Raw genomic sequence first — 27,319 nt, 5'->3', positions numbered from 1 at the left:
ATTCTTTTAAAGTGGGCCCTATTCACACTCTAGTCTGAAATAGTCTGAGTCTAGATTTAAATCTAACACATTACTCTGAAATAAGCACAGTAAGTTTGGGAGCTTCCAGGAATACCAAAGAGATATAATAATTTCAAATGTCTATCCCTTCATTTCCTCTATCTCTGCTTACAGCAGCAATACTTTTACTCTGACTTCCTGTTTCTGGCATATGCCTTCTTTTTTTGCTGTGTTTATACTTCCCCCTGTCTGTGGTTAAACAAGTAGAAAGCCATACGCTATAGATTTAAGTCTGTCTCTCTCACTCTTGCACGCACTCTCTCTCTCTCTCTCATTCATTCCTACACATGGGCTCACACGCCTGTTCTCCTCTTTTTCTCGCTCTCAGAATGACAATTCTAAGTACGGCTTTTGGTATGGTTTTCTATTTACTTCAAGTCGTTTCTGGAGAAAGTGGCTATGCACAGAATGGTGAGTCATTTCTAAGTTTTCTTTAGGATTTCAGATAATCTCTGGCATATGCGTTAGGTTGCTCAGATCCCTAACTGACTTGAGCCGAGTACTCGGTTGGAATGGAGTTTGAGAACTTGCCACATATTTGATCATTCTGTATGTTCTAACCATCAGGGCAGGGGGTTGGGGGGACCGTACTGAGGGTGGTTTGTAAAGTCTTAAAATTGTCAAGAAGAAATGCATTTGATTCTCCAAATGTGAATATTAATATTGGTCGTTGTCTATTGCACAACATAAATGCAATGGTTGTGCTTGCTGCTTATACCTTGTTAAGAAATGAAGCTAGATGTGTTTTGTTTAGCTTTTCAGGAGGTCCCAAAAGCATAACTTTTATGATAAAATAACATTCAGAACCAAAATCTTTGTCTGCATTTACCATTGCTATATCCCCAGCACCTAAAAGAGTGTGTAGATCACAGTTGACATTCAGTACATATTTGAAAATTTCTTCAAAACACTTTAGTTTTGATAGATTCAGGTGAGATTCTTAGTGAATAATTGAATAAAGACCTGAGTGAGCTGTCTCATTAGAAGATATTTAATCATCTCCATATCAATAAATTTACTGTCATATAATAATTCTGAGATCTTCAAAAAACTTAGTACTTAGAAGCGGATGCTTAGTAAATACCTTGTAATTACAACCAAATTGTAGTAAAGCGGCAGCAACAGGAGCTACCTGAGAAGTCAGACCACCAATTTCTTTCCGAAAATTAAATTCTTTCACTTTAAGAGTTAAAAAGTATTTTCCTATCAAAGACATCAGACACATCAGCCAAATGACTCGGCTTAGATCATTTAAATCATGTAACCACCCAGGATGGAAATCCCTAGAATATTGTCATTACAGGAATTGCTATAAGTTTGACATTTTTCACACTGTGACCACGTATGAATCACTTTATGGGGGATGCTCATGACTCCATGGGAAATGTTGCCTCGTGTTTGCGCAAGAGATGCTTGGCAGCAAACACATACACCTGACTTTTTGGAGTATGATATATTCCCTCTATTTCTCCCTGGTGGTTATACTATTTTTAAAAGAAATAAAAATTCTAATGGAAAGCCGAGTTTTCACTTCAACTTTCTAAATTTCAGATTTTTTTTTTATGAGATCTGTAACTACCCATCTACATGATCACATCAAAATACTACCCCATTAGGGTGTAAAATAATCAGTTGCTGTTTGTTGAAAGATACGTTAGCTCTCTGATAACCACACGGACAATCAAGAGGAGAAAGGGTGACTTTTGAAAAGTCCAAACCACTTACACTTAATCAACTAATGCCTTTCACTAGGAAGCCTTCAGAACCACATGACCTTGTCTACAATACACATTCCAAAAAATTAAATTTTTATGGGACAATATGCTTCAATAGTGAGCATTTGAAAAATAATAGGTTAACTGTTCAAAAGCTCTGTGTAATGTTGAAGCCATAGTACGAATAAAACCTTTGACATAGAACTTTTTTTCAAAGGAGCCCCAAAGTCTCATGTTCATATTCTTAGAATTAGAATTCTGATTTTCATTACTTGTTTCTCGAAAAATATGACAGTAGTCATAGCTAACCTTTATTGAGTGTTTACTGTGTTCTAAGTTAAGTCTTTGTCATTGTTCAGTGGTTCCTCATAAAAGCATGAATTTACATATCAGAACAACTGGGGCTTAAAGAGGTTGAGTACCTGACAGAGGACCACAACTGCAAAGCAGAATAACCAGGATTTAAACCTGCATTTGTCCAATTCTGGTGCTGGGGGTCTTAACCACTGTGTATACTATTTTAACTTTTTCAGCTTAGATCAGGTATAACATTCTCTTTGTAATTTGTTGAAGGGGATTTTCCCAGTAATACCTGCTGAAAAACCAATGAACTGCTACATTGCACGACCAGTGGTTTGCACATTGTATGAGACTATGCATCAAACTCATTTCGTCAGACTAGATGGCTGAGGGCGGTTAGAGTGCTTTTTCTGTTGCCAGCATCTCCTATACCGTTCTCTCTTTGGCTAACTTTGTATGTTGAAGTATTTGGGAGACAAAGCTTATCCATGGGTGTCTAGATCCGAATGTAGGTTCTGTTGTATAGGATGGGTAGAGGTCCAAAGAAGAGAATATGTCAAGACAGCGTGAGGGCTGCCATGTAAGGGCAAGCTAAAACTGCCCAGAACCATTCCATTGAGAAATGCTTTTAGGGACCGAGAGGTAAGTCTGTAAGATTAGAAATGAACATGCTGAAATGTGAACTCTAAATGGTGGGCTGATCCTCATTATTTAAAGCTGTCATCAGGAGGAGCGCCATACCCTACTGAAATTACACAAGGAGCCTTTGCTGGGAGCAGAATTGAGAGCTGGATGGATTCTAGGAATGTTCACAGGATGTGTCTTCAAGTTAAATTAGAAGACAAGAATGAAAAAGCAGTGCCCACAGCTCTTGTCTAGATGCGGCTTTTCGAGATTTGTTGCTTTGACTGAACCGAGCTGTCACTCAATTTGTTGGTCCACTCACAATCAGCTTTACTAACTTTCCCACAACCTACTGGGTTATTTAAATAAAGATGGTGCTGTTTGTATACCCCACGACCTTTGGGACACTCCAGTGGGATTTAACTTTAGTATGTTTTGTATCCAATTTAAAGCCCTAGAAATATCTAATTTCTAGTACTGGTGGACCTAAAAGCAGTCATAGGCTCACACAGGAGCCCTCTGAGAATGACTTTGATTACTCTGGATTTTCTCAGGTCCCAATCGGAGTATACTTGCTGACAGCTTTTTCTCTATTAAATATTGTGAAACATACATACAAAATGTCTATTTAAACTTAGCGGCTTCAACCCAGCTTAAGAAATAGAATACTATCTGTGACAGATTATACTTTCCAAAAGTGACAGCAAAAAATTCCTGGTCCCCCACATGCTTCCAGAATTTGCTAACATCTATAAGATACAGTATCTATAGAAGATCAACAAGCACAGAAGCAGTATCTATAAGATTTATGGGAAGGTCCACCAGATCTAAGTCTCCTCAAATCTAATTTTTTTCTAACCGCATTTCCCTCAGCAGCGTAAGGCAAAGTGCCTTAAATAAATATCCACACAATGGAGATAATTCATGGCGCTTTTATTTGGGACACTATTTAGGCAAGGGAAAACTACCCTAAAAGAAGTGAACTTCTGACTATAAGACCGCTATCATCTTTCTTCATTCAAAAAAAAAACACTTGGGAGAGAATAAATGAAGCTCAGTCATAAAGTCAAAGACTTGACTAGGTAGCCTATGAATGATGGTGATAAGAAACTTCTCACTTGAAATGTCAAACTAACAGAAGAAATTGTCACTTGAATAAAAGAAAAACTGTGTTTCATGTTTCATTCTAGATCTCTAAAGCACTAACCCAATGACAGAAATATTTAGAAATATTTGGAGATTTTTTATTAATTGTGATGACTATTTTTTCTATTAGAAAAATCTGCGCTCATTAGGTTTTGTTTCAGTTTGGATTTCTTTTGTTTTTTCTTTGGATTTTGGTTTTTGTTTTTGGAAAACTGTTTCTTGTCTGTGCCCTTGGCCTTTTCTTCTTTAGAGAAACTATAATCACTTCGTTATGCCTTCCCCCAAAGGCTGCCATTTCATTAAAGTCACTGCAGATTTCAAAAGGATGCACTTATGTGTTTCATTAACAGCTGCAGGTTTGTTCCTCTCTAGGAGACTTTGAAGATGCAGAACCGGACGACTACTCATTCTCCTGCTACAGTCAGTTGGAAGTGAATGGATCCCAGCACTTGATAAACTGTGCTTTTGATGACCCGGATGTCAAGAGCACCAATCTGGAATTTGAAATATGGTGAGGAAAGATGGCTTCAGTGGGTGCTTAGAAATCCATTGTCTCCCTTTCTGTGTGCTGTGTCGCCACAGTGGCAAAGGAAGGAGTGTGGGGGCTAACTATCAAATATTACAATCGAATGAATTCCAAAAACTTTCTGGAACTCCTTGTGCTTCACTGAAAGACTCCTGCAAAGCAACTCTTATGGGTTCGTCTTTCAGGTCCTGCTGCTGCAGCCAAATGATGGCATGGATCTGGGAGAGGCCACATCCCTCCTGACTTCATAGCAGAACTTAACTCCTACTTCTCCTAGGACGCTCCTCCTAAAAAATCTCTTTGCCTAACATGACATGATCTCATGTCTTCAAGTTATACTCTGGAACAGAGTTGCCTGGTGTTTAATCCCAATACCAGCACTCACTAGCTTTTTAACCTAGAGCTACTTGTGTAACTTATCTATGCTGCAGTTTCTTCACCTGTTAATGAGATATACTACCTGAGAGGGGGGATTGTGATGACTAAATAATTTAATGCTTTAATAATTTAATTAAAAGACACATCCGATACGTAACAAGTAATGAAAAAGAGCCATTAAGTCAAAAATCTATGAATATAGATCTAACTTCCACCTTCTTGGCACAGTTTGACGTTAGATACCTTCAATTTTCCAAAAACCCGCAGGAATAAATTGGCTCCTGGTTTCATGAGGCTTCAGAGAAAAGGCAAACAAAAAGAGAAAGTCTCTGTTTTGAAAGCTTGGTAAAGGGCTCAGAGAGCTTTATCTTCTCCCTCCTCCACAAATCATCTCTTTTTGCTGAGGGTTACTATCTCTGGTGATTTTTTTAAAAATACTCTAACATGAAATTCTTACTTGTGACTATTTCCAAATGTCTAACGGATGACCTGATTTTAGTTAGTTTCCTCATAAGGAAAGTGAGTCAAGACCCACCAGTAGTAAAAGAGGCTTCTTAAATTCCGTAGACACTCAGCCAACCCACCATGATCTAGAGTCTAGATAAGCCCCGAATTCCATGGCGTACATTAATTTACAAGAGCTTCCTACATCTGTTCCTGCAGTGATTCCTGCTGCAGTCACTGGGTAAACATGGTCTTGGACTTGAATTCCACAGTGTGTTCTCCATCAGCCTCTGTCAGTTCACATCTATAATACACTTTCTAGGAATCAAATATGTCAAGAGAACAGGAACCTACCATGTCTAGACTGTACGCTGCAATTAGACTGCACTAAAACAGCCAAACAACTCAAACAATGCGGTCATTTTATAGGCAAAACCCCTTCCAACACAGAGGTTTGACTTTGGGTTCTTCAACAGCTGGCTAGTGGGCAGCAGTCATCGCTGTGGTTTTTCTTGGGGAGGCCGAGGCTGACCTTTCTGTCTACTTTCACTTACCTGCCACTTCCTTGCCCACTTGTACAAACTTGCCCACTTCCTTTAACAAGTCTCTTGATATTTCCTTCCATGTTTTAATCTATCCATAGCCTTCATTTGGGTTTTCCAATTGGATTCAGATATCTCCATTGGAAAGGAATTGTCTTAAGACATGTTTTCAGTGTGAAACAATAAATAGGAACTCCTTAGTAGGTTGTGATGCTTCTGGAGAGTAGCCGTTGCATAAAGGTACCTAAACTTTGAGGGCTGTTTGGAGGAACTTCTAGGTTCAGAGCAGACAACGTATCTCAAATTAAACCCACTTAAACAGAGTGCTATATTTGCTGGTTAGGTTGGGTTTCTTTTCCACAATGAAAATATTCAGGTTGAGTTTATTTCCACATTCTTGGGGGCACCATAGTTATTTCCATGTACCGCCTACAGACACCACTTCAAATATGTCATTTTTTTGTTTTCACCAATTACTACCAACACCACAGGCTGCACCTTGCGAAATCTAACTCATGCTCTAGACTTTGCTAGCAGTAGCTGTCAAGTGTTGTTGTTAATGTAGTTCTTTTACAGTAAACCACGCTAACTTTCAAAGTTGTTCCGTGTTTTTCGGATAGATTCTGTCTTTCGGGGCCAAATGAGGAATAAAAGCTATAGTGGTTTTCTTTTTTATTTTGGTTTGGTTTTTATTATTTCCATTTAAGTATCTGTTTCACCATCACACTAAATTATACAAGATTGCAGGACATTGAGGAAGGTGAAGGTGGGATAAGAAATCAAGTGCTATGGTTCCCGGCAATCTTTCCCTATTTTCAGAATGAGGGCGTGTGTGTGAGTGGCTTAGGGTTGATGTCCCCAGGGAAGGTCTCACAGTGTCAGATTTGTTAGCTATTCCTCCGCTCAAATGCCCTAGAATGACTCTATCCAACAGAAATACAATGTGATCCACAAATGCGTGAACTAGATAGCAATTCTAAATTTTCTAGTAGCCACAGTTAGAAAAGAAACAAAATAGGTAAAATTAATTTTAATAATTTTATTGAAACCTATTTTATTTAACCTAAATTTTATTTAATGTTTTATTTAACCTAATATATCCAAAATAGCATCATTTCAACACATAATCCCTATAAACAAAAAGTATTGATGAGATATTTTACCTTCTTCCTTGCATACTAAATCTTCAAAATTGGGTGTGTATTTCACATTAAGAGCACATCTCAGTTTGAACTAGCCATATTTCCAGTGTTCAGTAACCACATGGGATAGGGGCTGTGTTAGACCATGTAGTCTTACAACATTCCTAACTCTAGCAATACATAGTTAGCAACCAAGTAAATTGGTTTAATTTAATTAAGTGAATTGAAATGAATTGAATTGAATTGATTTGAACTACTCATGGGGGAACCCTAATTTTCCCCCAATCACCTGAAGCCAGAGTTAGTGGTACAATGCAAGGTTATGGATTGTAGGCCATAGTTTTATCTTAGTCTCCTTGCGTGGCGTACCTTCCCCCCATCTTCCCTACTGCACACACATCTACAGGAGCTCCTGGAGTTCAGAGTCCTTAAAAGGATGCCCAGGCTCATAGATTAGCCATATGGTGATCATTTTTTGTTGCTCATTAATCTCATTCCCCTCAAATTGGAAATGAACTGAGAATACCATTTTAGAGTCTTCCTAAACTTCCAGCCGTACCAGGAATTTACTATATGTTAAGGATCTATAGCTGAATATTCCACACATACTTTACTTATAAATATATTCTAAACTCAGTGATTGAACTAAAAAGCCATTAGCCACTCACACGTTTACCTGAAATTTAGAAATGGGATCCTACTCCAAGTCTCCCTCTTTTTTACATTATTCATCAAATCATGACTGTGTTGCCATCTTCAAAATTTTCCATCTGATACTGCTCCCAAGTTTGCTCCCCGTTATCCATCTAGCTTACCTTAAATACTGGCTTTCAACTTTTTCTTGACTTGAAGTGGGAAAACCCATCTAGCCCAAAAAGGAACACATTCTCTAAAAACTACACACACACACACACACACACACACACACACACACACAGCCAGAACAACCACATAGCCCTAAAAGATGTTACGAAAAAGCAGTATTTTGGGGGGGAGGATACTTTTAAGGAATGTCACACAAATAACAAACATATTCAGCCAATTAGTAAACTTAAACGGAATTTAATCAGTCACTCAAAGACCACAGCAAGCCAAAGGTGAAATTCTACATCTACACTTGAGGTATTCTCATATTTTAACTGCATGCCCATTTCACCTCAAGCCACACAGACGTGTTCTTTCTGTTCAGAGTCCAGGAATGATCATGCAAAGGGCTCACTTGGGCACATGCAGAGAAAAGTGCATGCACATCCAATTCACCAAAGAAAACCAATGCACATTCTGTGTTGTAGGTAGTAAAGGATTTTTCTATTACACAGAGGCTCTTTTTTCTGCTATTATAGCTTTGTAGTACGTTGGAAATCAAGTGTACTGAATTTTTCATATTTGTTCTGCTTTTTCAGTGTTGCTTTGTCTATTCTTTGTATTTCCACATAAATTTTAGAATCAGTTTGTCAACTTTTTAAAAATCCTGCAGAGATTTTGATTAATATTATATATACCAGTTTGGGGAAATTTTCCATCTTTTTACTGCTAAATTTGCTCATCCATGAATGTAGCTCTTCATTTATTTAGATCCCTTTTCATAGCTTTCAGGAATGTTTTGAAATCTCCATTGCAAAGGGCTTAAACATCTTTTATTAATTTTATTTCTAGGCATTTTGTGTTTTTATTGCTATCAGAAATGATGCTGTTCATTTAAAAATCAGTTTTCTAATTGTTTGACACTAACCTATAGAAATATAATTGACTTTTGTACAACGACCTGAATTCACCCTAGTGAATTCATCAATTTAGTGATGAGTTCCTATAATTGTATTGGAGAATCTTTATTATTTTTCATATGAACAAACATTGTCTGCAAATAAAGGAGTCTTTTTTTTTCTTCCTTTCCAATCTAGGTGACTTTTATTGGTTCTGTTGTCTAGCACTGGCTGGGCATACTGTTGAAAATTAATGGTGAAAGTGGGTATCCCTGTCTTATCCTTATCTTAGGGAAAATATTCACAATTTCACCATTAAGAATATTAACTATAGACTTTTTGTAAATGTCTTTTATCAGGTTGAAGAAGTGTCCTCCTATTAATTGTCTACCGAGAGTTTTTATCATAAATGGATGATGAATTTCATCAAATGCTTTATCTGCATCACTTGAGATGATCAAATTATGTACTTTATTCTGTTAATGTGAATTATATTGATCGACCTTTATTGAACCTATCTTGATATTCTGGGGTACATCCTACGTTTCACTATGTATTAGCATCAATGTGTTAATATTTTCTTGAGGAACTTTGCATATGTGTTCTTCAGGGACATTTATCTGTAAATTTCTTTTCTGTAATGTTGGTTTTTTTTGCCAGCTTTTGGTACCAGGGTTGAGCTAACTTCATAAAATAAGTTAAGAAGGGTCCATTTCTCCTCTGTTTTCTGGAAGAACTTGTGTGGGATTGGCACTATTTCTTATATATTTGACAGAGTTTACCAGCATATAACCATCTGTTGGTAGAGTTTTTTGGGTTTTTTTGTAGGAGAGTTTATTAACAATAAATTTAATTTCTTTGAAATAAATGGAGCAATTGAAATATTCAATTCTTTCCTTATTTTCACTTTTGGGCACTCTTTTTAGTAATTGCTGTAAAGACTACAATATTCAACCTTATCACAGTTTATTTAGATTTAATATGGTACTATTTGATGTAAAGTATAAGAAATTTGCAACAATATAGTTCCAATTATCATATCCTATCCTTTGCACAACTGTTGTCATATGTTTACATCTACATACCTTATAAATGTCACAATAATGTTATAATATTTGTTTTTTAAAATCTGTTGATGAGTTAAAAGTGGAGCACAGTAAAAATTACTGTGGCCCTAAATTATCCATTAAATATATATGGTTTTATGTATATCATCTTTTAGACTATTTTATCATTTCCTTTAACCCTTTTTTGGCCATTTTTTTTACAGGCTTTGTTACTTCAATTTATTCCTATAAGACATCAAAAAACACAATTCCCTTCGACTTAAACAAAGCATTTGTTTTTCAGTGATCAATTATTAAAAAATAAGAATTTTCCATTATTTTCATGAACATGCTTTGACTACATAAGGTTCAGTTGCATCTAATGCCTGAGTAAATCATCAGATAATAAAGGCAGCAAAAAGCTACATTATTTTCATTCTTTCTCTCTCTTGAACACGCATCTAACCACTCACACACCTGTGAACAGAGTTGAAGCCAAACAACTGAAATGGACGTGTGATGCCATTCCACTCTATACAGAAACTCCTACTTGAATTAAGCAGATCCCCTTTTTGTTTCTATAGTGAGTCCCTGACAGTCAACAGTTGCCTGAATTTTAATAAACTGCAAGAGAGGTATCTCCTCAAGACAGACAAATTCTTACTGATTGGAGAAAGCAAAATATGTGTGAAACTTAGAGGAAAGATCGTAACTTGCAGAAAAATCAAGATAATGAAAATAGGTAAGAACAATATGGGGGTATGGTTGTCATTTTTCAGATCTCTAAAGACATTGATGTTCTCTGGATTTTCTGGATTTTAAAAGTAGACAAATGGTGAAAGCTATTTGCAATAGAGAATAGGAAATTCTCTCATATAAATAATTTTTTAAAGAAAGTTTTGAAGCTTATGCTATTAACTCTTACTGTGAGGGAATTCTGAGGATCTTCAAACTCAACTATGAATGACACTGATTGGCACCTACAGACTGCAAGGAGAGGTCATCTATATACGAAGTGTCTAACTAGAGCTGGGCCTCCTGTCAGCCACGCATATATGACCTTTCTTTCCTTTCCTTTCCTTCCTCCTTACTTTCTACTGAATTTCATGCAGTCTTCTCCCCTTACACGTACCATATTCTGAGTGTGTGTAGCTAAATAATCAACTTATTTTAAAAAGTAAATATGCCTTTCCAGAAAGAGATTGAAGACATTGGCTCACATGATTGTGGGAGCTGGCAAGTCTGAAATTTGTAAGGCAAGCCAGAAGGCTAAAAATTCAGGTCAGAGTAGATATTGTAGTCTTGCGTCCAAATTCCACAGGGTGAGCTAAGCAGTCTGGAAACTCAGCCAGGGTTTCTATGTTGCATTGTGGAGACAGGCTTGCTTCTTCTTCAGGGAATCTCAGTCTTTGTTTTTAAGGCCTTTGTGTGATTGAATGAAGCCTACCATGTTATAAAGGGTAAACTTGTCTTACTCAAAGTCTACTGCTTTAAACCTTAGCTGTGTCTTTAAACAACATAACCTTTAGACTAGTGTTTGATCAAACAACTGGGCACCATGTTAACACATGAAGTGACCATCACACCTTTCTAAAAGACCTATTATTGAGGATTGATGCCAAATCTGACTTGGCCTAGGATAAGCACATTATACTTTGCCCAAAAAATGATAATTATATATCAAATAAGATATAATTTGAATTGTTGAGCTCATCTTCATGTTTTCTTTGGCTGTGCATAATATCCATATACATAATAATACGAATCAGTAAATCCATTCAATTATCTGGTTATAAGTCAATATTAATTACCAATATACTATTTGGTTACCAGGCAAGTAAATCAAAACAATCAGAAAGGTTGGGAATATAAACACAAATATTTCTTCTGTTACTTACAGATTTATGACCCTGAGGGGAATAAGGTTCTTTTTCAAAATCTCAGAGATACCCTAGCATAAGAGAAGGTCTAAGGCAATTATGATATACCACTACAATAGAATACTAATTACTTGTATGCATTCTATCTATGGAGATTTACAGGTGAAATAATATAAGTATGAAAAGCTATTTAAAGTGACTGAAAAGATGAATTCCTTTGCTGGTTTTAAATGCTATTGTTCTGTCTCTCCCTATTCTCAACAACCCCCTTCACCCTCCAAAAATAAAATTAAATATAAGAGAGCAATATTCATTAGAGACAACAAAGAGAAACTTGGAATCTAGTCTCAGCTTTGTTTCACTAAGATCGTAAAATAAAGAGTAAAAGCAAAACTTCCATACGTGAACAATTATCTTGTAAAAAAGCAGTGGTAGTGGGAAAGAGACATAGACACCACCAGTGTGAGTGTTGTCTAGGTGGGGATGACAACCACAAGGTATCTCTGAGTTTACAACACAAGCAAGCTAGGTTTTGATCATTTGAAGACTAGACTGCTATGGATGGTTGTTCAGTTCGTGCACTGCACAAGAGCACTATATCTAAAGGGTCACTATTTACACTGCAAATATATATTCGTTCTCTGAGAACAGGCAGAGAGGGTAGAGATTTTCAGTCCTCTGACAGAGTCCTGGAGCATCAGAAGAGAGCCCCTTCTATAGAAACCCACACCAGTGCACAGGAACCCACACCAGTGTGCATGCGTTCCAGAGAGTGAAACTGTGAACCCTCATGGCATACCCATAGGCTGCAGGTGACACCCTGACCCCCAAATCTCACATGCTCAGGGCTTTTAGCAGTCACATTTAGTACCACCCAGCATATTGCAAACCTTACATGTCTCATCAGAGGGACGATGGGGAAAGGCAGGGTATACACACTGCTGGCAACATGGGCCCTTGGGAAAGGGGTGGTGTCAGCACCTTGGGGCTTTGGAACGCAACCCTGAGCAAGCAGGATAAAAGGTGCTAGAGGTGTGTCTCAGAGTAGCATTTTCTTGTTCTTAATGTGACATGTCATTCATGGAACTATTATTGAATTGAATTTAAACTGGATGCTCCTGATTGAACCTTGGAGCCAGAGCTCCCCTAAAATCACCTGCTCCCTCATTTACTTCCCCTTCTTTAGGTGTGGACCCCTATCAAAGTTAGAGGGGCAGCATCTTGCCTTCCCACTTTTCTTGGCAGGTTAAATTTACATAATTGTTTGGATTGTGCAAGAATAAATTAACTTTCTAAAATGTTGCTCGAGGAATGAGCACCTTTTTCGAACGTGTTCAAAGACACCATTTGGGTTAGAGGCAGACATGTGGGGAGAGGGCCTGGACAAGCCAGTGGGAAATAATGGAATCCAGAAACAAAAGCAAAATGAAGAAGAATGGGCATCAGAATCAGACAGAATTGAGTTTAAATCCGCATACCATCCTACAGGGGCCTGAACTAAAGGGAATCAACCTCTCTGAGACTCAGTTTCCTCATCAGCACAGTGGAGATGAGTTATTGTTGATGGAACATGGCATAAGCAGCACTTGGCATGTAGTAGGTACATAATCAATCTTAGCTGTTCTTCCCTTAATTCTTCCTTTAATGAGAGTCCTTGGCGGATGAGGATGGGAAAAGGAAATCAAGCGTCAGAGGTTTTGTTGAGAATGTGACTCTTAATTATTTCTTTGAATGAAGCGTAGGAACTGCCTTGGCAGGTATAAAAAGGTTGACAGTGTTCTCTGTTGGTCTGTTTCTGTACACCTACCCCCTTTCCCCCTGTTTCCTTTTAAAGCATCTTCCCGTTTCATAGTGTATATAAGGGTAAAACAGGATCAACTTCCCCATTCACAAGACATCCAAGGGTAAAGAAGGAGCCACTTCCTCTTTTTTACAGTACCTCTGAAGCAATGCAGGAGAAACTCAGGCAGACACCACTATGAGAAACTGATGACAATAAGTGGGCCAAACTCCACCATGCGGGTTCATTTTACTGGGTCAGCAAATTGGTCTTAAAGCCAAGCTCACATTGCCTAGAATCCAGCTCAGTCTACTGAGTAAAAGTTTGATGAACACACACTCTCTCATTAACAACAGGTATAGGTTAGATTTTAACTTATGTGTTCCCTCATCTCTATTTGAGATCAGCCATGCAGAAAAGTGGCTGTCCCATCCCCAGATAACTAACCTCCCAGGCTTAGGTGAAAGATCAGCTAAGGGGTCAGGACAGGGAAGCCCCCGATCAATGGTGGGGAGACCTGACACACATGCTCTTCTAGGAATTCAATACCCTTCTCAGGTTTGTTCTGCCTGAAATAATACCTGTCTTCCTCCAACAGCATTTCATATTAAGTTCACGTGATCCTAACAGCAACTCTGTGAGGCAGGCAGGCAGAAGGAAGAGACCAGAGAAAAGTTTAGAACTAATGCAAACAAGATTGAAGGGGAGGCAGCCTGAGGTCCCATCGGAAGTTCCTAGCCAGAGCCAGGGTGCATACCCTCAACTTCTATGTAGCTGAAATGAGGTGCAAGGCTCCCAGCTTATCACAGCCGATCTTATTGGAATAATGAAGACTCGAAGTTTAAATACTCATGCTTTGGGGTTAGTTAATAATAAGTGTTCAAAAGGCAAAGAGAATGTGTTTTAGTCTAAAATTAACACTAGCTGCTGTAACAAATAAGCCCTAAAAAGTATGACATCTCAAACACCCTAAGTTTATTTCTTGTTCACATTTCTTTCTAACCTGTGAATTGCAGTCCTCCAAGCAATATTCAAGGCTTCTTCATCCTGTGGCTCCACTGTCTTAAATATCTGACTCGGAGTGGTGAAAGGGGAACAGGCATAGCGGGACACATGTGGGGTTTCTGGGCCAGGATAGGAGGTGGTACACATCATATTGCTCACTGGGCCACACCCAACTGCAAGGGATGCTGGGAAATGTAGTCAGGCTTTGAACAAGGAAGAACAAATGGATTTCTGAACACAACTGTCATTTTCAGGATAGACGAAATTTAAAAATTATAATTATTTCTTTGACTGCCCTGTAAACTGAACTCATTTCTTTTTCCTTTCCAGTTAAACCTGAGGCTCCTTTTGACCTAAAAGTCATCTATCGCAAGGAAGCAAATGACTTTGTGGTGACATTTAATACATCACACTTACAAAAGAAGTATGTAAAAAAATTAATACATGAGGTAGCCTACCGCCAGGAAAAAATTGAAAATGATTGGACGGTATGTAGATCAACTACATTTATGGATTATGAAATTTATAAAGATGTATATATAAATGTACTTAATAAATTATACATGTAGATTAAAATATATAAATGTGTAAAACTATAAAATAGAAACTTCTTAATATTACATATTTTATTGCCCCAGAGGTACATTTACCTGTGGAGGTCCCCTAACAATTTTATGTTTAAAATGTATCTTTAACTGAAAGAAGCTTCTAAGGGTATAAGCTTCAAATCCCACAAAACCTGGATCTTCTCTGGCCCTTCCTGTTCTAGCTCTGATTTTTTTTTTTCTTGTTCTATTTTTTGTCCTTGTAATGTTTCTAAATTAGGTTGATGGGTTAACAATCTAAGTCAAGACCAAATCCATCCTCTTTATTTGGGGGCCTTAAAAAGTAACACAACTCTCACAGGCAGCTCAGGCAAAAATGTCACCACGCCAGAGGCGCAACTGGTTTATGGAAGTTGCGAAGGTAGCATAAAGGAGTAAAAGAGGAGAGGAGCAGGAGCATTTTGCTTCTTTTTTTTTTAAAAAAAAAAAAAGTATGAGTCCTTAGGTCTTGAATAACCACTAAATTTTCACACTTCATAATTTGGAGGGTTATTTAGACTTCAGGATTCACTGCAGTTTGAATGGTCTGGCTGCCCCTCCAATCTGTTTGGCGGAGGAGGTGGGGAAAAGGTAGAATACTACATTTCTTACATTCTTACAAAGGTTCTCAGGTCCCTTTGAAACCACTGGCTTACGTTCTGTCCTTTTTGCACCACACGGAGAGAAAACAGATGAAGATTTCTCTTTCTCAAGGCGAACAGAGTGCCTGCTTGCCCACACTGTTCTCCTTTCTAAGATAAGGATCAATCTTGTTTGCAGTATGCTGCTTTATGCTACTTACAGAAGCGTAATGCCTGCCCCAGGCCACCTTCTATCACCCCCTACACACACACACACACACACACACACAACCTGGACCACCTTGATCCTGCCCTCTTCTAGTCTTTATCTGAAAATTGCACCAATAGAAAATAAACTACAGAGGGAAAAGGAAGGATTTTTTTTTAAAAAAATGGTGCCAAAACAATCAGTTAACTGTTTGGGGGAAAATTAAGTTAAATGCCTAAACCCCTCCATTTAACAACAAAAGCACAAAAAAAGATAATTTAAGGGAATTATGTAAAAGTAAAACTTTAAGCTAGAAAATAAATAGGTGGATGTTTATATAATCTTGACATGAAGAAGAATATTCTAAACATAAAATCAGTAAAAGAAAGCAAAAGATTGATAGAGACGACTACATAAAAATAAAGGTTTATAATGTTAGTACACACAATAATCAATGTTGTAAGGCAAATAAAATATTAGGATTATGTTGCCACACTTACAACTGACAGATAGTTGATCTCTTTAATATATAAGGAAGTCTTAAAGTCATCAGGAAAAAGACAAATATAACAATAGAAAAATTAGCAAGAAACTTGGAAATATTTCACAAAATAAGAAATATATAAATTCAATAAACATGAAAACTAATAATCAAATGAATATAGATGTAAATAACAATGGGACATACTTTTGACCCCCCCAAAAAATCTATAGAACTCTTGTTTTCTTAAGGATAATACACAGTGTTGGTGAGACCGCTGCCTCTATATTGCTATTCACAATGTAGAATGGTATCTTTCTGGAGGGAAATTATTTTTTTGCTCACTAGTCTCACCATTTCCTTTTATCTCCCCTTGGGAGGTGAAAGGACAGAGAAAGGAAGAGACTGAAGTGTGGAAAGGAAGGTGGGAGGCAGGGAGTGACATATATCCTCCCAAAATGGGAGGGCCCAAGTCACCTGAAGAGAGCCATTGTACCACTGCCCTCCTACACCATTTATATTAGGTGGGTGCAAAAGTAATTGTGGTTTAAAAGGTTAAAAATAAAAGCAAAAACTGCAATTACTTTTGCACCAACCTAATAACATCATTTATGAGCTCAAAGTCTCTGCCCCAAATTCTGCCGCTGACCCCTCCGCATGTCAGGGTTCCTCCACATGTATGACAGAAATTTGAGAGAATATCCACAAGACTAAAGATACTTGACCTGAATGAATTGAGAGATTTGGGTAGCACCTTTTCCATCCTACAAATATGGCGGCACTTTTTGTTCTTTAGCAAGTGAATTTATCCAGTACAAAGCTGACACTCCTACAGAAAAAGCTACAAGCTGATGCAATGTATGAGATTAAAGTCCGATCCATCCCTCTGGCCGACTATTTTCAAGGCTTCTGGAGTGAATGGAGTCCAAGTTTCCACTTCAAAACTCCAGAGAACAAAGGTGAGAAATAACTGGGGTCTCTGTTCCCCACATCGTACTTTGCAGGTCAAAATGTGTGAGTGACACACAATGTGATGTATAGATGACGTAGTGCAGAATTGTACATCTGAAACCTGTGTAACTTTACTAACCATTGTCACCCCAATAAACTCTAATTTAAAAAAAAAATGTGTGAGTGTGAGTGAGAGTGAAAGAGATATCTCCCTTGAGGGCATTCTTACATTTTCTTTGGAGAAGACCTGTCATCTTTTCCCTTTCTGTGAAGAACAAGGAAGTAGTGGAAGTAGGGACTTTAATTTCTGATCTTTGGTAGCTGCCTGGACGTCACAGCCCTAGATGCTCCTGGGAGCTGCTAATAATTCTGAACCAAATCCCCACCCACTACGTCCAGTTTACCAGTTTAGACTGGGATCCCAGTGGCTGGTGTCTATAAGGGCCCTCTAGGGAATACCTGTATTGGTGGCAGACTGGCAGATTGCTGTGGCTCTCTCAGGCCTCCTTTTCCAGAATAATGAAGATATCCGGGGGCCTAGGAAGTGATAATGGCCAGAAAAGTCAAAGGACGCGGCTCAAGCAGGCCTCTGGGGACTCAACACACTGTGCATATACATTCCCTCTGAGGGATGAGGGGAACTGTTCTCCCATATCCTAGAAATGGCTGAAACTGCAGGGTAGAGTATCTATCTCATTATTCCTTGCTCGACTTCTTTCTCCTGGTAATGGGAGTCAGTGAGAGAGTGCTGTATCTTTAATGGTAGGTCAATTTTACATTTCAAGTGACAAACATTCTAGATCCAGTCACCTAAGTCAGTGCAATTTACTAAAGCCAAAATTCCCCCATAAAGCTATTACATCATACTGTTCACTGAAGAGCAACTTTCAAGAAATAATATTAATAAATGGACTCGAGGTACTAAATAAACTCAAAGCATCTTGAAGTCTCCCCTGCTTCATGCTTAATGATTGTTAACCTAGAATTGTCCTTGTATTTCAGGGGAGACGGATCCTGTTTTACTAATTGTCAGCATGCTGAGTTTCTTCTGTGTGGCTCTGATGTTCATTTTGGCCTGTGTGTTATGGAAAAAAAGGTGAATTTCTTTAATCAGAGGGTGGTTATGCAGGAACCCAGACAGTCAGAACTCTAACCCTATTTATTGATGAGAAAACTACAAAGGCATTTCAGGAATTATGTACCCAACATCTCTTTTCATCCTCAGGCATTGGCGACTTTCCATAATTAATTTCCTAAGAGCTGAAAATATATAAACTGGATATAGGGCAAACTCTCCTCCCAAACTTTTCCTCCTAAAGGATTAGGAGCCGTGCCTCCAGAATGCATGCGCAACTAGAGGCACCCATGAAAAAATGCAGAATATGTTTGAAGTCTTGACTTTTAGTACATGCATTCTTGGCATTTTTGCATTTTACCTCATGATAGGGCCATGATTATTTCATCATAAAAAAATGATGTTTTAGATACATATCAGTCAAGTTATTAATGTGCTGGAAAGATGCCCTCAGCATGGGGCCACGTATCCCAAGAATTGCAAGGATTCCAGTTTGAAAAGCACCCCCTTAAAGCAATGTCTCTGGGTAACTTAGAAAATGTTCCTCACTTCTACCAAAATAAGAGATAAGGGTTTGCTGCCAGTAAAGACAAGGAATAAGATGACAGCAGCTATATAGTAAAGGAGCAGGGCAAATTTTAGTTTCATAATTACACCAAACCACTTCATTGCTGAGTCTCATGGTTCCCTCTCTCCAGGGCTCTGTCTCAGAGGTATATCATTGTTATGTCTTGTTCACAGAGTAGATCACTGAAAACAATCTCTGGTCCAGCTGCTCCATTGGTAGGACACTGAGGATCAGAGAAAAGAAGGCACTTACCCAAGGTGACCCACCTAGCTGTGGCAGAGCCCAGACTAGAAATGCACTCTTCTGATTACTGGATCAGAATAAATGGAAAGATCAATTGTGCCTGCTCTCTCTGCCATGCATCTGATCTATCAATGTCTTCTTATTTCAGAATTAAGCCTATCATATGGCCCAGTCTCCCTGATCATAAGAAGACTCTGGAGCAACTGTGCAAGAAACCAAAAAAGGTGAGTGCTTCTGATGCTTTTCTATCACTATGTCGGAGGCACCAAGAATGATACAGAAGGATAAGGAATAGCTGCACCTCAAGTTGTGGTCTTTTGTTCATCCCCAAACCAGAATCCCTTGTAAGATCCTAGCTGCAACTTCTGGAGGTAAGAAACTAATATGAGATACACGTCCCAGGCCTCTCCAGGGTGGAGGGCACAGCCAGTGGTTGCTTCCGACACTGAGGTGTCACAGAAGGTCCAAAAGCAGTCAGCCAGAACATGTGGGTTAATCTCCAACATTCCCAAGTAAACCCAGTTCTTTAGAAATTTTCCTGAACAGAACATTTGGTGCTGTGTCTCTCCAGTGTGCTCTTAATGCCTGTTCTCTTTTTTGGTGCAGAATTTGTATGCGAGTTTCAATCCTGAAAGTTTCCTTGACTGCCAGATTCATAAGGTGGATGGCATTCAAGCTAGAGATGAAGTGGAAGGTTTCCTGCAAGACACATTTTCTCCACAACTAGAAGAATCTGAGAAGCAGAGGCCTGGAGGGAGTGTGCAGGGTCCCACCTGGCCACCCAAGCATGCAGTCATCACCCCAAAACCTTTCAGAGGAGATGCACCCCTCGGATGCCTGGCTAGGAATGTCAGCGCATGTGATGCCCCTGAGCTCTCCTTCTCCAGGTCCCCAGACTGCAGGGCAGGTGGTAAGAATGAGCCTCATGAGGACCAGGGCCTGCTGGTTGGCCCTGGAACTACAAATGGCACCCTGTCCCCTCCATTTCCTTTCCAATCAGAAATCCTGACGTTGAACCCAGCTACCCAGGGACAGCCCCTCCTCACTTCCTTGGGACCAAGTCAAGAAGAAGCATATGTCACCATGTCCAGCTTCTACCAAAACCAGTGAATTGTAAGAACCCCAGGACTGGAATCACTGTGGTCGGCAGAGATGACTGAGCTCCTACCCTCCCTCACTTCACCAAGAAGACCAAATTCACGCAACCCTCTGCGCAACCTCAGGATTCTAAAACATCGCTTTGCCCACCCCACGCCACCCCACTCCCACTTCAGTAGCATTCAGATAAGGCAAGAGCATTCTGCTCAGGCAACCCAAATGATTCAATTATTTCAGAAAGTACAAAAGGCAGGAAAGAGTGAAAGAAAGGATGGAGGAAAGGAAGGAGATGGAGGGGCCAGGAAGGCAGGAAGGGAGAAAGGAATGAAAGAAGGAAAGGGGGACAGGAGCGAGCATGCCTAATATTAGGACAAACTGTTAATATATCTCCAATGCTTGCTAGTGCACATGTTGTCTCACAGTGTCCGCACAATCATCCCAGGAGGTGGGGGATGATTGTTATTATTATTAATAATACAATTATTAGTAGTAGTAATAATAATATAATTATTATTATTATTCTCTTTGGCTTAGATGATGAAACTGAGGCTTGAAGTAACTTGTCCATGTTTCCCACTCAGCAAAGGCTGGAACCAAGATCTGATGCCCGAGCGTCTAACTGCAGTCTCCCCGAAGCTATGTGCCTTCCTCTTAACGAGGGACTGCCCTGTTCTCGAGTACCAAGCCTCACTGTTAACAGGCTGACTGTATAATTCATGTCCACACTGGGTCACTTTTGAAAGTGAAAGGAGAAGGTATAAATAATCACCCCAGGACAAGACGCATAAACTGGGAGTGTCCCAGACAAATGGGACACCAGTTAGTACGGTCACCTGAACTAAAAAAGCTGTGGGGGAGAAATGGTCTCACGCTGTGTGGTACCATGGCCAGCCATGTCCATGAAAAATGAAGACAACAAAATGCCACAAAGCCCATTTCATTTCATTTTTCTGAAACAGTGCTCGAGGGGAGGATAAAGCAGAAACCCAGAATGTCTCCTGTTGGTTGTCCGAGCACAAGCCCCTGCTACCGCCACCCAGCTGCATCCATGGATAGAAGAAGAACCCACTGGATAGTGGTGCATGCGAGCAATGAGCCGGACGATAACCCTGCTATGTGTGTAGAGACTGCTCCAACCCAAACGCATCACAAACCATCGCAAGTTCTACAGACGTTGCCACAAACATCAGGGGGATGAAGTTATAGTGAGTGAGTGAACCGACTGACTGTGGCCACATTCTTGAAGATATAGAGAGACATAATATGAACATTCCACATGTGTCCTCTTGCCTTTCTTGGTCTAGATGAGACCAAGTCAAGGCAGGTGAACGGCCTCCGCTTGGGGGAGTACAGCTGGCCCCTCTCCCACCGGTGCCCAGACCCCAGGTATGTGCAGAGCCAGACAGGACAGAGGCAGTCCGGGAAGTAAAGAAGCACATAGGGCCTGGGGTTTGTTTGGGCTTTGTTGTCGTTGTTGTTTATATTTGGCTTTTTTTTCTGTTTTTAGTTTGTTTGGGGAAGAGACTGTTTTTTAAACTTTTTAATATTCTTTGTGTTTGTTTGTGTTGGGATATCTGTGAAGGGAGCTTAAATAGTGAGCCAAGAGAAGTTATCTGTTGGTTTGGAAACCTAATGGTAATCATATCAACTTATCCTTCAGTTGGGTGTTGTACTTCCCAAGCCCCTTTGCCTGCATTACTGGTACTGAATGTAATCTCATCATCCCGTAGGTTTGCTCTGTGCTTTGCGGTTTTCAAAGCACTCCCCTAAGCATTATCTTTTCCATTTCCTTGACAAGGATTTGTGGAAAGCCTGCTATGTGCCAACCATCTCGTGTTAGGCACTGAGACTTGAAGCCCAATAAGGTTAGGAACCTGCCCTCATGAAGTGAAAAATTTAACAAAAAGTGGCAGCTTTGTAAACAAACGATTATAATCATATGAAATGCTGCAATGGAGGCATGTTCTAAGTGTTCGGATGGAGAGCGGGGAAAATGCCGTAAAATGCAGCAAGGAGAAAAAGCAGCCTTTGCCTGGTGTGGAAGTAGCAGGAGACATCTTCTACCAGGTAGGCATGTGTTCTTTACCTTTTGTAGCAGTGGGAGCCAAAATGACCTCAAGGTCATCCCATGAAACTTCATGCCCAGCCAACTCTCTTGTACCTTATTCGGAGAGGCCCTATGAAGTATTTGTTGTTATGATTTCTGACTTATTGGAAAATTGGTAAGTGGAGAAGACAGGTAAATCACTCAGCCTTACATGTTACGTAAGGACTGGAAGCCATAAATTTGTATCCCTGAAAAAATGAACAATCTCTTGAAGAAATGAGGAGAAAAGTCAAGGTCCCTCCACTTCAGAATCCCTCATTTCAGTGCTGTTAGGCATAGGTTATAATTTGAATTTATGTAGTGTGTGAATGTCTGTCTGTTACTGGAGGCATTTTATATCCATGTATTATACTTTTAGAACTGCTGCTGATGCTTGATTATATACTCAGAGACCATGTATAAGGTCAGGTTTCAAATTTGCTCTGATGAACAACCCCCTTTTGGATTTTATTAAACAAGAAAAACTGGTCAGAGACAATGTATAAATCAGAGATGAAAACTGCTGGTTCTGTATAGCATGAAATGAAAAAGAAAACTGGTAAATGGGCAGCTAATTTGGTTAAACAACTATGTCTGGATCTAGGGAGCCCTGGCTTATTTGATTGATTTTCTACCAGCTTTGCATCTCTTGTCATTCCGGTTTCCATGAGAATTTGCCTCAAAAAGCCAAGGATGGGCTGTTTCGGATGTGCCTACTTCTGTTTTCATAGCATTTCTAGAGGGGCTGCAAGATGGAACTGGCCAGGGAGGTGGTGACAATACATGGATGGACAATTGGATGATGCAGATCAGATGGCATTTCTGCCAGCTCAGTGGTTTTTCTTTGGGGTTATTCTTTAAAATATCCATTGTTCACTACAGTGAAGGTCTCTGATTTGACCATGTATTTTCCATGTGTATTACAAACATTTTGCAGAGCTGCTAAGAATATGAGTATCCAATATATGTTACTATCTCATATTTAATTAAATGCTGTGGGACTCTCCATGACTGTACTTGTCTTCTGTGAGAAATATAGAGAGAAGGATACCCATAACGGGCCATAGCTCTCCTCAGCCAATGGAAACATTCTGGTGTCATTTGCTGTCATTATATGGATTTGGATTTTCAGAGGAAACTTTTTCATCAATTAAGTGATTAATTCACAAATTCACAGATTTGCTAATTTCTGCTTTGCGTTACTTTGTCCAATGCTGAGCACTGGACTTGCAGGGATGAGATGGGATGTTCCCAGCTCGCAATCATATGGAGACAAAGACACATAGGAACACTTACAAGGTTATATCATTACTTTAGGCAAAGTATCATCAGGAACCTTAGCTTTAAGCAATACAAATCAATTTGGGCTAATTTGAACAGGAAAGGAATTGATTAAAGGTTACGAGAAGGCTCACAGAATATCTGGGAGGGCCAAAGAACCACACATGGAAGCCACAGAGCCACCCCATATTTCTACCACTGGCACCTCCAGAAACTGAGAACAGCCACCTTCACTGCCACCACCAGCTCCAGAGCAGACTCACAGCAGCATCTATGACATCACATCTCTGGTTGCTGGTTTAATGGCAAGTCTGAAGCTTATGGTTGATTGCAACTATGCCTAGCCCTTGTGCCTGAGCCCTAGCAATGGGGAGCAGAGAAGAGCTGCCATTTTTATCTTTTAGAGTAAGTGGCCGACTCTGCCTCATAGCATGGGGTGTTCCCCAAATAAATAACAGCAGGTGGTTCTGTAGCTTGGTGAGAAAACACACACACCACACACACACACACACACACACACACGATGCCTTATGGAAGAAGTGCCAAGAAGGGTAAAATGAAGGAAGTCACACTTAATGTGCTAGTACAGAGTGAGCAGGTGTATGCCAGATAAGCCTAGAGTACAAAAAGTATATTTTCTAGAAGAGGAAACAGCATGTTCAGAGTCATGAAACTGGACAGAGTATGGACCATTTGGGGAGTTACAAATACGTTGGGTAAGATCTCCTTATCTGCCTCAATTGGAAACAGTAGGGTGTTAGTGGTTACTCTGAAAAGTAAGACATGGGGCACTTTCATAAAAAAAAAATATGTATCTGGCTGTAAAATTTTATTTTAATTAGAAACATGTCTGTATGTCCATTCACCATTCTTGCTACAAGGCCAAGGCTGTTCCTTTGGACGAGGGGTCAATTGTAGTTTCATGTTGTCTTTCTTAGGTAACACACACCATAACACATCTACTCTTTCTAATTTTTTTTCTTTAAAGTGGAATAAGACTTTCAAACACTTTCAAAGAAATCTAAGTGTAGATGCCTACCTTTTTAAAGATATTCTCCGTGCCAAACTTTTGCCATCACTTTTCCAATCCGATGCTAGCAATATTCTTTCAAAGTGCCTTTATCAGGTCTTTTCAAACCATTCAAGGTACTACTTGCAGATCAACATAAGTCTTACTTTGGCTAGTCATATTTCCGCAGCTTGCGTAATACAATTACAACAACAAGTGCAACTGGTCTAACCAAATTTGGGAACACACATGACTGACTTGGATGAGTTTTTGTCTCACTTGTTGGGTGCAGGGTTCACTAGAGGTCAGCCTGCTAGCAGCCAAGTCTTAATGTATGTCAGTGCATCTCACAGAGAGAATGGACAGCGCTGCTTTATTTGGCAGGTGGTTCATTGGAAGCCATCTACAGGCATCTACTTAGTTTAGCAGTCCTAGTCCAGACAGTCTGCCGAGCAGTGGATGAGATGGCACTTGGCAGAATTGGTGGGGTCAATGGTTAACATTTGACATGCCAGTCTAAGAAGTTTTAATTTAGTCTGCAAGGAATGAGATACTTAAGAGAGTTTTAATCAAGGGTGCGACATAATAAATTTCATGCATGTATCAGGGTTTAAGGAGGAATCCTATAGCACCTTCTACTTCGCCCTATTGGCCCCACCCTGATTTGTCATTACGTAATCTGTCTGACTCCCCTATAGGCTTCTAAACACTCTGGCAGAGAGGACTATGAATTATTGACGTTTACGCCTGTTGCTAAACACAGTACCTGAAGCCTACAAGGCACTCAATCATAAATGTGGAATGAATCAACTTATTAATGAATGATGTTCATCAATGTTCTTTCTCATTGCCTTTCAAGATAGAAGAATGCCAGGCTAGGATGCTTAGACAGAGGTAGGTGCTGCATTCCTGAGAGAGAACAGGGCACCTGGGTGGCCACACGTAAGAAGTCAGTTGTCTTCCTCATCCACAGTTACTTCCCCAGCTGCACTCTTAACCACTGTAACCACAGAAGCGGGGAAACAATTGGGTGGGGTGGGGTGGGGTGAGGTGGGGAGAGAACTTTCCAAAGTTTCATTTCTCTGATGAATATCTGTGTTTAATTTTGTTTGTTCACTTATATAGTTTACTTTAGTTCAACTTTTAAGTCTAATCTAACTTCTGAATTTTAATGGTTTGTGGCATTTACGTAGGATTTGTGTATAGCTTGCAATGAGGCAGCTGTTCGAAGAAAAATGTGATGCATAAAACCTGTGGGTCCAAGGAATACATTAACACTCCTCAAGACAATGATAAAAACTAAATGCAAACAATACACAAAGCCCCTGAGGTTTCAAAAATAACGTTTCAGTGCTGAATTCTGCAGAAACACTTCAGTAAACCTCGTGGGCCTCTTAACTGTAAATTATGAGAACCAATTCTTTTCTACTCTGGGTAAAGATTTCTGATCAAGGAAAAGAGAACTTGCAAAGGCTGAGAAGGACTTTTTTTAATGATAAATTGTTTGCTGCAAAGTGTAAACTGCACTAGTCATTAGAGAAAATAATCAGAAAACATTTTAATATTAAGCTAAGATGACGTTATCCACTGATAACAGTGAAATATTACTTTTGTAGCCTAAGGAATAATTAGTTTAATTAGATAGAAGTTCAATAAATGCTTGTAGCCTGAGACTAATGAATAGGCTATAAAACCCTTTCTATATATTAATAAACTTTCGTGAATTTAAGTGTGAAGTTGCCAGTGTAGATTTGAGTGATGCTTAGAATTTATTTTATTTAATATAAAACTTTAGTAAATAAGTATAGAACATACACCAGGGTCATGCTTAGTGATAAAATAGTAAAAGTACTCCATTAAATTTAGAGACAAAAGAAATTCCACTGTCACCATATTTGACATTGTTCTAGAAATGTTAGGAAATGCAATTAGACAAGAAAACAAAGTAAGAAGCATAAATATTAAACAGGAGGAAACCAAATGATCCTTATTGCCAAATGAAATGATTGCATATCTGGAAAACACAAGGGGATCAAGTAAAATAAAATGTACTAAATGACATAGACTTCATAAAGTCTTTCATTATATTTTCATATGTTGAGTTACTTCTTTAAATCTTCATTGAATCTGTATCACTAAACTAATACTTGCTCTTTCCCCAAAATTCAAGAAACACAGGTATGTATAATGTAACAAGGAAAGACCTCACTCTATTCCCACTCTTCAGAAATAATCACATTTAATTATTGATGTGTAGCCATCCACATCATATACGTATACGTCATATACATATATGTATACATATATATTTGTCTAAATACCATGTAGAAAAACATATGCTCAAGAAAAATCTTCACAATTCTGAAGAAGAAAAGAACAGAGAAAAGACTAACTACATGAGCGATTTTAACATTTTACTCATTTTAAAAGCAGTATAAATTAATTTCGTTATATGTTTAGACAAAATAATAATTATCAGTCAAAAAATGCAAAATCATTTGCCTAGAATTTATAGATATCACTGGTTATATTTTCTTTATTTCTTTTTCACAGAGCAATCAATGGAATAGAATAGAGAACCTATGTATCTAGATCCACGTAATTACAAAAATTGCATTCATTTCTAATTAGTAGAGAAAAGGTGAGTTATTTAATAAATGACATTGGAACAATACACTAGCCATTTGTAGATAAAGAGTAAAGTACTGACTTCCTATTCCAAAATAAATCCCACATAGGTCAAAAATATAAATAATTTTTTAAATGAAAATAAATATGCTAGAAGACACTGGTGAATCATTTTATATTTTGGGGGTGTGGAAATTATTTCTAATAAGATATAAAATAATAAAATAAAAATATA

General features: G+C 38.9%; 1 protein-coding gene across 1 annotated transcript; it reads left to right on the top strand.

Annotated features, from left to right (window-relative positions):
• Nucleotides 1-256: 256 nt before the first annotated feature.
• IL7R (interleukin 7 receptor) lies at nucleotides 257-23,172 on the top strand. Its single transcript, XM_019737279.2, has 8 exons — nucleotides 257-471; nucleotides 4,218-4,356; nucleotides 10,211-10,368; nucleotides 14,622-14,779; nucleotides 16,942-17,104; nucleotides 18,099-18,192; nucleotides 19,131-19,206; nucleotides 19,589-23,172. The coding sequence occupies exons 1-8, from the start codon at nucleotides 348-350 to the stop codon at nucleotides 20,090-20,092; spliced, it is 1,416 nt and encodes a 471-aa protein (XP_019592838.2). The 5' UTR covers nucleotides 257-347; the 3' UTR covers nucleotides 20,093-23,172.
• Nucleotides 23,173-27,319: the final 4,147 nt, after the last annotated feature.

Source organism: Rhinolophus sinicus, linkage group LG03 (assembly GCF_036562045.2).
Source record: "Rhinolophus sinicus isolate RSC01 linkage group LG03, ASM3656204v1, whole genome shotgun sequence".
In the NCBI taxonomy this organism is placed as follows: Eukaryota; Metazoa; Chordata; class Mammalia; order Chiroptera; family Rhinolophidae; genus Rhinolophus; species Rhinolophus sinicus.
The sequence above is the reverse complement of the archived record's forward strand: the minus strand, read 5'-3'. Positions and strand labels throughout refer to the sequence as shown.

Coding starts and splice junctions, on each gene's coding strand:
- IL7R (XM_019737279.2), top strand. CDS start 348: ATGGGCTCACACGCCTGTTCTCCTCTTTTTCTCGCTCTCAGAATGACA. Junction 17,105..18,098: donor CAAAACTCCAGAGAACAAAG/GTGAGAAATAAC, acceptor CTTGTATTTCAG/GGGAGACGGATCCTGTTTTA. Junction 18,193..19,130: donor TGTGTGTTATGGAAAAAAAG/GTGAATTTCTTT, acceptor TTCTTATTTCAG/AATTAAGCCTATCATATGGC.